This window comes from Octopus bimaculoides, chromosome 5, assembly GCF_001194135.2.
Source record: "Octopus bimaculoides isolate UCB-OBI-ISO-001 chromosome 5, ASM119413v2, whole genome shotgun sequence".
NCBI classification, from domain to species: domain Eukaryota; kingdom Metazoa; phylum Mollusca; class Cephalopoda; order Octopoda; family Octopodidae; genus Octopus; species Octopus bimaculoides.
This window is the reverse complement of record NC_068985.1, coordinates 62,800,673-62,812,301: the sequence shown is the minus strand read 5'-3', so window position 1 is coordinate 62,812,301 and position 11,629 is coordinate 62,800,673. Positions and strand designations below refer to the sequence as shown.

General features: G+C 33.9%; 1 protein-coding gene across 3 annotated transcripts in view; it reads right to left on the bottom strand.

The window, feature by feature from the left end:
- Window positions 1-1,355: 1,355 nt before the first annotated feature.
- The window catches only part of LOC106869162 (adapter molecule Crk), a 50,154-nt gene continuing 39,880 nt past the window's right edge, over window positions 1,356-11,629 (bottom strand). For all 3 annotated transcript variants that reach the window (XM_014914776.2, XM_014914775.2, XM_014914777.2), the window contains exons 5-8: window positions 9,145-9,273; window positions 8,842-8,940; window positions 7,888-7,965; window positions 1,356-6,508 (exon numbers count right to left, since the gene is read on the bottom strand). In XM_014914776.2, coding sequence (XP_014770262.1) covers window positions 6,338-6,508; window positions 7,888-7,965; window positions 8,842-8,940; window positions 9,145-9,273 — 477 coding nt within the window. In that variant the 3' untranslated portion in view covers window positions 1,356-6,337. The remainder of the gene's footprint in view (window positions 6,509-7,887; window positions 7,966-8,841; window positions 8,941-9,144; window positions 9,274-11,629) is intronic.

Genomic DNA, 11,629 nt, shown 5'->3' with positions numbered 1-11,629 from the left:
GTTACCAACGTCGCCTTCCTGGCACTTGTGCCGGTGACACGTGAAAAGACATTCGAGCGAAATTGTTGCCAGTACCGCTGGACTGGCTCCTGTGCAGGTGGCATGTAAAATACACCATTTCAAGCATGGCCATTGCCAATACCGCCTGACTGGCCTTCGTGCCAGTGGCACGTAAAAGCACCCACTACACTCTTGGAGAGGTTGGCGTTAGGAAGGGCATCCAGCTGTACAAACTCTGCCAAATCAGATTGGAGCCTGGTGTAGCCACCTAGTTCACCAGTCCTCAGTCAAATCGCCCAACCCATGCTAGCATGGAAAGCGGACGTTAAACGATGATGATGATGATGTTAAGTTTCCCATTGATGTTCACATCATGTCCAGTCAGTGTTGCTGCTGACCACTTCTAGACAGGGAATAAAGAGTTTTAGAGAGAAGGCATCTCCTTGTTTGATGCCCTTTTCAGCTGAAACTCTTACCAGTGGCCATAGTAAAGTTATATCAGTGGTGCACCCATGAGCAGTGTGTTGCACTTTGACATCTAGCATTTCCAGAAATTTCAGTACTACCTTCATTCTGATGTTATGGAAGGTATTTTCAAAGTTGACAAAAGCAATGCAGAGGCAGCTTGTATTCTTTCATGTGTTCTATAAACTGTGTTAGAGTGAATGTGTCATCAATCATACTGTAATTATTTTGTAAATCTGCTTCCTTCCTCAACTGTTGGTTGATATACTTCAATAGTTTGGTGACTATGACTTTTGTAAACAGCTAATAGCAGTGTGACAAGAGGTATATGGGGCAAAGTTTCAATAGTGTTCTTTATCACCCTTCTTATGAAGCAAGATGCTATTTGAGTCTTTACTTGTGTAGGTATTTTACTCTCCTTCAGATAGTGATCAAAGAATAGAATGAGGATTTTTCCACAGCTCATCACATCCACACCATAACATCTCTTCTTATGTCATCTTTTCTGGGAACTTTGTTTCTGCTTTCATCAGCTTGAGGGCATTTTCAATTTCAAGGACCAGAATAAGTGGCACTTCTTCCAACATTTGCAACTATAAAGGATCAATCTTCACTGATGATTTAAAAAAGGTTGATGTAGAAGGTTTAGCATGCCTTTTCCATCTCACCTTTGTAACTGTATGTCTGTCCTTGATCTTAAACACCATTGCCTCTGACCTATAGAGTGTCAGCTTTCTCCTACATCTCTTTAGACTTTATATATATATTCTGTAATAATCTGTAATCAACTTTTTGCGAAGCTGAAATGACAAAGATTGAAATACTTGAAAAAACAAGATTAACATGTTTCATTTTTGTTAAATTTGTTTTATTTCAATAGAAACTTGAATTTTTAACCGATAGCCCAAAATCTCAAAAAAAAAAAAAAAAAAAAAAAAAAAAGTTATGAGAGTGGGTAAGTTGGAAACAATTATTTAGCAAAACCCATTAGGTTTCTTTTAATAGAAAAAAATAGTATACTATTTAAAATTTTTTTTTCATCTTTAATATTTCCTACAGAACTCAAAAAAAAAATCATAAATTATTTGTAAAAATTCCGGTCCACAGGTTGATGCGATTATAAAACAAATAGCAATTTCTAACATTGCCCACAAAGATTGGGAGTGAGGGGGTGGGGTGGGGGTAATAGTAAATTATTTTGAGTATAAATACCTGACTGGTCCTTATTTTTTAGGGGGAGGACAGTCAATTATATTGAATATAAATATCTGACTGGTCCTAACTTTTTATCGACCTGAGAAGGACAGTTTAAGTTGATACTGGTATAAAATTGGTAATATTTATGATATTTGTTTTTTTCTTCTTTTGGCTACATGGGCATGATAGATGAGATTTATCAAGCAAACAAGGGAAGCCTTTGTGCAACTGCCCAACCTGCTAGAAATAGCAGCCAAATCTCCCTCAAGTCATACTCCTATTGTAATATATTGAATAATGGAATTCGAAATACACAATGTTTGTAAAATAGATGGGCTGGCTATGGCCAAAGTGCCTTCGTTTATAGGTTTGTTGAATGAGAGCAGTCCTGGATCTAAATAATAAGGACAGTGTAAAGTGTTTGTGAAGTTCATTTCTTTCCTAACGGCACAGGTGACATATATAAAAGTGATTTTTAAAAGGTTTCAGGTTACTGAGTGTGTTTGCTGAGAACAGCTACATCCACATGTATAATAAAGAGTTCTTAGACTGGCATAAGTCCACAGGTGCTATAGTTGGTCGACTCCTGTATATACCTCAAACTCAAAGGGATGGAAGGCAAAATTTGAACTCGAAATACCAAAAGATGAAACTAAACATTGCATCAATCCAATATTTCCACTACTACTTTAACAGATAAAAAAAAAAACCAACAGTAATATATCTTATATGAAAGGGTTCAACAGTGGCAGTATAAATCACCAAAACGACTTGTTTGTAGTTTGGCATTCAAGAACTGAGTTATTGTCACAGTTTGTTTGAAAATCAAGGACTTGTGGTATGACCCTTGTTTGAGTGAAGAAATAAAGGAGGAGCAATGCATTTAAAATAACATATACATTGTGATGGGTCAGATAGCCAGAAAAAATTATGTGGTACTCAGCAGGTAAGAAGGGCAGTGTCTGTAATTATAACAATGTATCAAATACAATGGTTCATGGATTATCAAAGGAGGGAAAAACAACCAAAATTTAAATAGCAGTAACACATGTTTAAAATTGGAAATTGCCATTCAAAAAAAAAAAAAAAAAAAAAAAAAAGCAACTGAGTGAATTTGTGATATTTTTACTTCTCATTAGTCAGAAACACTAATAAATAATTCTTGACTGAGAGCAATAACAAGTCTGTGATTTAGAATATATATATATATAGTGAAGAATTTTTTTCATAAAGTTGAAAATTGGTACTTAAAATCTTGAATAAACAGTACACTTTTGATGGCATATTTTCTGTAATATTTAAATATATATTAAATTATAAGAATTTATTCAACCATATATTTGTGATATTACAGCATTGCACAAAGTGTAAAACATTCAAATATGAATCAAGTAAACTTGTTAATCATAATAAACATTTAAGATTGGATCTTTCACAAATCATTGTACAAATATATTTAGTGCTAAATGATGAAGAATAAGCAGTAACAAAGGAGAAGGTCAGAAACTTCTACAAAAAAAAAAATAATAATAAAAAAAAAACCCTAAAACATAAAGCCACTTAATTGGACAAAATAATGTTGGAATTGTATCTAAACCCAATTATAATAATAATAATAATCTCTGGTGATTTTGTGAATACAAGGCCCTGGGATTCAATATGAATATTTTAACATCTTCAAATGTTTGTAAGAGCCAGTTAATAGACATGTGTTAAATCACCAAGCTACATTAGCCATGTTGATATTTCACAGAAATCTTTCAAATATACATAATTCTACAGATAACTAAATGACAAAACATCTCGTTATCCAAAAATTCAATTATCACCATTAATTTGTTTCTGCTCTGTTTTCTTTCTTTTTTTTAATTTTTTTATTCATTTTGTTGATTTAGTATAAAAAATAATTTGAATTATGTAGAAAGAGTAAGGTGTCATTAAAATTTCATAAGGTGTTGGATAAGAAATATCACACTTTATTTATCCACTACAACAGCACAAAACTGCAGCAGAGCTAAGTTTTATCTTACAGGTATTTTTTTTTATTTTTGTTTTGTTTGGTTTTTCTTAAAATTATTATAAAAGTAAATATTAAGACATATTCAAGATTTGGCAGAGCTGGTACATTAAAAACAAGGCATAAAGTCAATACTTTGTACAAACAAAGGAATTATGTTCTTAACTATATATATATGACATACAACACAATATATACATGGGTATGTTTGTGTGTATGTGTAATATATATATATATACACACATGCACACACATCCACACATATCCATGCATACATGCTGTATGCATGGGTATATCTATATGCATATAACATGTATGTATTGATACATGTATACACATACATAATGTGCACATAAACTCATATATACACATATACAAATGCTGATTCGTTTAGAAAATCATTTTAAAAAGGATTAATTTCTTTTTTGCTTTTCAAAGAAAAAAAAAATGCCCACATACACACACACACACTATAATTTTACAAAATTAAATATGTACAAAAACATCAACAAAACCTTAATTTACAAAGTACATATTAACAATTTCTCTTCATTGCAATCATGTTTTCCTCCCAATATAGCACCACATTGGAAAAAAAATTCAAATTCACAATGCAAGGCTGCTTTATTACAAGATGAAGAGCCAGCTTATTTGATCTTGCACTTGAATGCTGATACATCAGAGAATTAGAAAAGGCAGATGTAATAGCTATACATGGGGAAAAAACACAGAGATTTGCTTCCAGGCACAATATAATAGGTGTGGTGACTAGATTGGAAGCAAGTTAATAAAAGATTTATAACTGGATAGAGTAATCTTCGCAAAGATAAGTTATATGGTAAAAGGAAGAAGCAAAGCTATGTATTAAGCAGTAATTATATAATTATTCTGATACATGATGTCATTGTGTGGTTTCAATGCCTCATCAATAACAACGTGTCAATGTTTTGAGGGGAAATTATTCAGAAGTAGTCTCATGTATCATATTTATTTTAACCTCAAAAACTGAACTGGTTTGGACTAGCAACATTAATGACATGAACCGAAAAATATTTGAGAAAAGATGTAAATGTCAAAGTTGAGAATCTAAAACAAATTATTCTAGATGTAAATTAGTCTACTGAATATTGTAGTTATCTTCCTTTGAACTAACTTTTGACGTTTGCTTAGAGAATGTGGAAAGACTATGAGAAGGACAGTCACAGAACATCATGAAATAATAACTACTTAGGAGAGAGAGAGAGAGACAATGTAAAGGTGAAAACAAGGCACTTTATAACTAAAAGACAGCAATGTAACCATTTTTTCTTTTTCTTTTTTTGGTATGGCATAAAATATTAGATAATGATTGTACTGTTAATTTTCCATAACAATCAGTAGAAAGAGGTATATTTTCCTGCAAACACTAACAAGGCATTGGTAAGAACTAATGTTTGCAACAATTCTATGGAGTTAATGGACTAAGTGGACAGTATCTGGAAATAATCTGTTCACTTTGGAGGGTTTTCTGACATTGCTTAACAATAGTAAAAGAAAAAACAAAAGTGACAAAAGGGTTTTAGTTTTAGTTTTCTGTTTAAAGTGTTCAACTAACATTCTTTTTTTAGAAAAATTTTGAAGTTAATTAGATATTAGCTGCCAAAGACTTTTCAACAAACTGTAATTGTTGAGAAGATATGAAGTGGAGGTAAAAACTCCTTCCAACTCTATTGAAAAATCAGTTTTAATATATTTTGAAATATTAATGACAGTTAAAATATTCTCTTCCTGCTCCTCGTCATCCAGCAAATAAGAAAAAGTTTATAAAAACAGCTGTGTGAACAATGCAAAGAATTATCATTTCTCAATATATTTAGGTTAATGAAAAAGTAAAAGAGAGTGTTTTAGTGGAGGGATAGATAACTTCCAAATATTTTTGGATGCTAGCATACCTGACTGTAAATGACAGCAGCACTACATATGCTTAGTGCACTTTCTTTTTCCTCTCATATCATACAATTAATTCACAATTTTGGCTAAAATGGAAATAATAAATAAATAAAAAGGATCTTCAAGAAGAGGAAACAGAGATGAAATCTTAATGTTTCATAAAGTAAGTACATGTGTCAGGTTTGTCAAATATTTTTACCCGAAGTCAATTACTGACCAAGGAGGAAAATCCCTTAAGCCTTGTTAACATTATAAAACAGAATAAAAGAGAATATAGTTGACAAAACAACTACACACTCAACTCAAGTGAAAAGCTTCAGCAATGTTACCTGAGGAAAGATTTGTGTGTATAATAAGAGAGAACGCAGAGGGAGGAAGTGATTAGTGAAGGTGATGTAATAAAGTTGTATAATGAATGTTGAGAGAAAAAAACAAAAGAGAATCAGATTATAAATCTGATGATTGCAACCAAGGGGGTTGCAACAAATAAACTGTGTATCATTTGTTGGCATGTAAGAATAGCAATATAAAATCATCTTATTCTGGGAAGTACACACACATGTGCACATACATACATACACATACACACACACAACTTACATTCAGTTCGGGTGCCAAATAGAGATATTAGTTTTGGGGCAAAATTCTTGCTTTGGCCTTTCTGTATTTGGAAATAGAATTGTCCCATGATGCAAGGTCTATTCAAGCTGGTTTTTATATATACACAATCTATGACAGATTCACAAATACATTGCCACTGTTATTTTCATGATCTTCTTCAGGAATTTCACATTCAATAAATTCTACATGAGTGAAAGGGAAGATTCCTTTTTTACCATTAACTTCCCCTTCCCACTGACCATTGGCATTAATTTTAGTAACTGTAACAATTTCTCCAACCTATTAAAGAAAAGAAAAGCACAAGAAATTAGCCACATAATTTTGTAATTTAAATCCTATATTATAATGTTAAAATATCAAGTTGGACAGAAATGAACCCCATCTTTTATTGAATACAAGGTAATTAACCATAAGTCAGAGATTTAAATTGAACATCTTGGAGTGAGAATTGTTTCATTATCATTTTAATGTCCACTTTCCCATGCTGCCATGGGTCAGACAGAATTCAATGAAACAGATTTTCTAGAGCTGGATGTCTTTCCTGTTACCAACCCTTTGCCTATTCCCAAGCAAGGTAATGTTTCCCCCATGGCTAAAAAGGAATGACATTGCTTATATAACAGTGATGCTCATTTACAACCATCACACAATGTCAAGAGTGTCATTCATCACTTTACTTGGACAATCCAATATCCAATTTGTTTTTTCTGCAGATTTGTTTTTTTGATACCGACATGCATATTTCAACATAAATGCCAATTTATTTTGGATGACAAATTTGAAAAAGTTTGAGTTTTACCAGAGATAAAACAGACAAGAGTACATTTGATGTCAGGACTAGAGAAAAGAAAGAAGAAATTCATCATCATCGTTTAATGTCCACTCTCCATGCTGACATGGAGCTGGCTAGCAGGGAGCTGTCCAGACTTCAATTATCTGTTGTGGCACAGTTTCTATGGCTGAATGCCCTTCCTAATGTCAACCACTTAACAGAGTGTGCTGGGTGCACATATGCTTTTTAAATGCCACCAGCATCTGAAAAGACATGCCTGTGTATGTGGAAGACAGTGATTTTACTTAGCTTGACGTGTCTTATCAAGTACAGCAAATCGCCACATCTCCCAGTCCCTTGTCATTCCTTCAGTGAGGTCCAGCATCCAAAAATCCTTTGTACCATGTTTTCCTGGGTCTACCATTTCCACTGGTACCCTCCACAATTGTGGCAGGGTAAAAACACGTAAGAAATAGTTGAAGCCGAATGAAAAGTTCTAGAAAGAATTCATTCTCTAAGTTCTTTAAGGTTTTATTTGACTTTTCAGAACTGATATATAGATTAGAAATGAGAGAGCAATATTTTAAATATACATTTTGTTTTTCTGCAGGCTCATACTTACAAGACTGAAGTGATGGACAGAACAAAGAGGGAAGTAAGAAACAGACAGATTCAAATGTTGATGAGAAAACACAAATATTATCAGAATGTTTACTGATCCACAACCACCAGTGTTATAAGAGAAATCTATCACATCAGATAGTTTTACACAAACATTAAAAGTAAGCCTTGCAATCATGCTTATACTTATTAGAGATTTTGGTCTTACTATTTCTGAACAAATTGGGAAAAGGAGTATCTTTGCCTGATGAAGTAAAAACCATACCTCAAGTTTTAGCTGTGTTTTATCATATATATTTGGTATCCTCTGTTGTTTTACTTTAGCTTGAGCTGGTAATTTTACCTGAAATAGATAGAATTTACAATAAGAGGTACAGGCATGGCTGTAGGGTAAGAGGTTTACTTCATAACCACATGGTTCCAGATTCAGTCCCACTGCACAGCACCTTGGGCAAGTGTCATCCACTATAGCCCCAAGCTGACCAAAACCTTGTGAGTGGCATTTTTGTGTGCATGTTTGTTTGCATGTCTTGACAACTGGTGCTGGTTGTTTACATCCCTGTAACCAAGTTGTTTGGCAAAATGAGACGTCACCTCCATATAAGTTCACTACTGTTTAGTAATAATTTGAATTTTAAAGGTACTGGCACAGATGTTGAAGAGAATAATGGAAAAGGATAAGGAATTGGTATCAGCGAAACTTAATTTAAAATAAATATTTACATATAAAATAAGAATACCTAGAGTTAACAGTTATTTTTTTTTTCCCATTTGAAAGTAGAAAAAAACAAAACCAGTCAATGACGGATCGTTTTGTGTGAATCTCAGCAATTTTTGGGTACCTGAAGTCTACTGTCTCATGTGTTCTAAACATGTCGGGTAAACAATGTGAGGGGCCTGATCACCAACCTTGACGTGAAAGTAAGCACGATAGGTTTTCTTGTAAAAGTCAGATATCAGTTTCCTGTTAGCTTTCGGGTTAGGGTTTATACTGAGCAGGAAATTTTATGTGGCTTGGAACTGAATACAACAGGGAAACACATGTTAAGTACTAGGAATTAAGGGAGGCAACTCCTGACATGTACATTAGTTCGGCTAACAACTTTAAAAATACAGCTTCTATAATGACAAAAGTAATGACAAACGTGAAGCTAATAAAGCATTGATCGGTGGGGAAAAATCGAAATTTCTACAACAAAACAAAACACTGTAAGCTTACCTTCGGATTAAATGAAGTAGGTGTGAATATATGGGCAAGACTAGGGTTAGAATCTCTGTTTTGAGAATTACTTATTCGTTGTGGCTGGTTTGGGTCATACTAAAAAATAAAATTAAATCAATACAATTTAAAAGAGTTTATACAGAAATAGAATTTACTCTAAGAAACCAAATCTTTTAAAAAAATATCTAAAATGAAATGTAGTTATATCTATTACATTAAATCATAAAATATTTTTTTAGCAGTATTAACTTTTCCATCGACAGTACCAACAGAATTTACATAAATGAAAAAGTTGTTTACCTTTTCAACATAAGGAACAGGGATCTGACCAGAATCCCCTCTTTCATTTTTTGCAGTCCACCATTGTTCTTCATCTTTACTAATTACTTCTAAGATGTCTCCTTTCTTAAATGGGAGATCTTCATCGTCCTTACCAAAAGTAAATAAAAAAATTCATCACAATGATTTTTTTCTATACAAAAATATGGTAAGTTATCATTAAACATAGTTTTCTAAATCATTAAAGCTTGCTACAAACATTTCAAAATTGCAAAAAGGACAAAAAATCCTAATGGAAAAGATAAAACTAGAGCCATGGCAAATGTTACTATGCAGATCATGAAATAAAGTGGATGTTCTGTCAACTGGCTACCTCCTAAGAGAATACAGAATAATAAGGACATACAATTCCAGGAACACATTCAATACAGTGGAAGAGGAGAAAGAAGATTAAGAAATGTTTGGTTGGGTCAAAGTTATTTAATAAACAAGATCTAATTAATAATGAAAATAGATAACAGTGTTTAGACTATGGAAAAACTAGGAAAATAATTGGAGAAGATTTAATGGCTGTGTAATAGAAATACAACGGCTTGTGTGCAAAGGGGTTGAGAAAATGCTCAACCGATGTAAATGAAATATTCAAGCATAAGAAATGTCACATAATATTAGTGAAGGATATACAAGACAAAGTCAAGCCTGATAATATTTAGGAAAAAAGCAGTGAGACTGAATCAGTACAGAGCTGCACAGATGAGATTAGACTGAGTCACATGGAAAAATTGTTATATCAAATGCAGGCATGGCTGTGTGGTAAGAAGTTTGCCACATAGTTAGATACAGCCCTACTGTGTGGCACTTGGAAAAGTGTCTTCTACTAACCCTGGGCCAACCAAAGACTTTTGAGTGGATTTGATCGATGGAAACTGAAAGAAACCCCATTGTATACATATAAATACACATATGTACATGCAGAGAATAGAGTAGCATAGATTGCATGAGCTATTGTCTGAGATATGTTTTATTTTTAACCAAAACAATGCAAGTTATACAACTGGTATTTCAATATTTTTAGGTTAGGACCCCTTCTTCAGGAAATCTTTGGAGAAAAGCTATTGTTAGCTGACTTTTCTGTTTTGTAGTGTGTGTGTGTGCGTGCGTGCGTGAAGATTTGTTTCATTAATTAAAATAGCTTCTTTTATTCTTAAGTTCCCATCTACTAAATTTTGGTTCAGAATTCATTTTAGGTCAGCAATTTAATGACAAACTAAAGCTTGATATAAAAACTAACTTCTACAGAACAGCTTAACTAAAATGCATATCAACTCTGAAACCAATCTCCTTGATTGAGCAGTTGGGCAATGTACATATGGTGGTGTTTTGCCACTTTTCAGTGGAGATGGAAGCAATCTGTGATTTTTAGTTCAAAATCAAGCAAAGATATAGAAGTAGTGTTATTGGAGTGCTCCATTTCAAATTTTATACATTCATCAATATTATTGAATATATTGTGTAATTTAACAGCTTCCTCACAAGACGTCATTCACACACCTGGCAAAAAAGGCACAAGAGTGACAGCTGTTAAGTGCCCAGCATTCTAACTGGTTCATGCATATTGATGGTTAATGGGCTTGAAAAGCTTGGACCACCTCCACATCAGCAGTCCAAAAATATAATTGTAAATGGAATCCTCAAACTGGACGGTGTTGTTCATAATAGTAAACAATTCATGGATATCAGGAGCTGTGAGCCCAAAGCAGTTAAGGCTATGAGAAGAGGAAATGTGTTCAGTAAGTTGATAGCTGGGTTGAAGGAACAGAGGTATATAGGGAAACAATGTCCAAGCTAAAAGGTATTTATTTTTCCTAAGTATGGATGGATTGAAATCTCTCAGTGTGTTGATGTGGAGTTTTCAACATGTTCTGGCTAGATTTGAAGTGGCTTCAGGATATTAGACAGAAGCCAAGAGATTTTGAGAAGGGTCCCTTAATATTGGAAGCAACGGGTCTAATTTTTAAATGTGGCCCTAGTTTGTGTGCCTTTTGTGAGGTGATAGAAAGTGAGGAGTATGCTGCTTTTTGTGATGTTGTTGCACTTTAATCTTGTTCAAGAGTTTTCTTTCACAGATGTTTGTCCAACAAGTGTTTAATGATAGCTTTGAGTCTGCTATATGTGATGTTGTTGATTTTTTGTGTGTTGTTGGGTGCTTGAATGCCAGTTTGTTGTTGTGGTGTTATGGGCTGTGATGAGCTGTGTGTTGTGGTGGAGAGAGGTGAGGCAAACAGAAGTGAAGCCAGACCGGAAGGGTCAGACAGGAAGTCGGCGACACGCGGTCGAAGACTAGCACGTGGGGGGAGTCAGAAAAGAGAGAGGTTACGAGGAAGACATGTTCTGATCAGGAGCGATCGTGTACTCCGCTGTGGTCGACAAGGTAAGGTCCAACGTTTCATTCTGTCCTTTTGCTTCTTCTTGTCTTTTTTCCTCCATCACACCACAAGCTATTTCA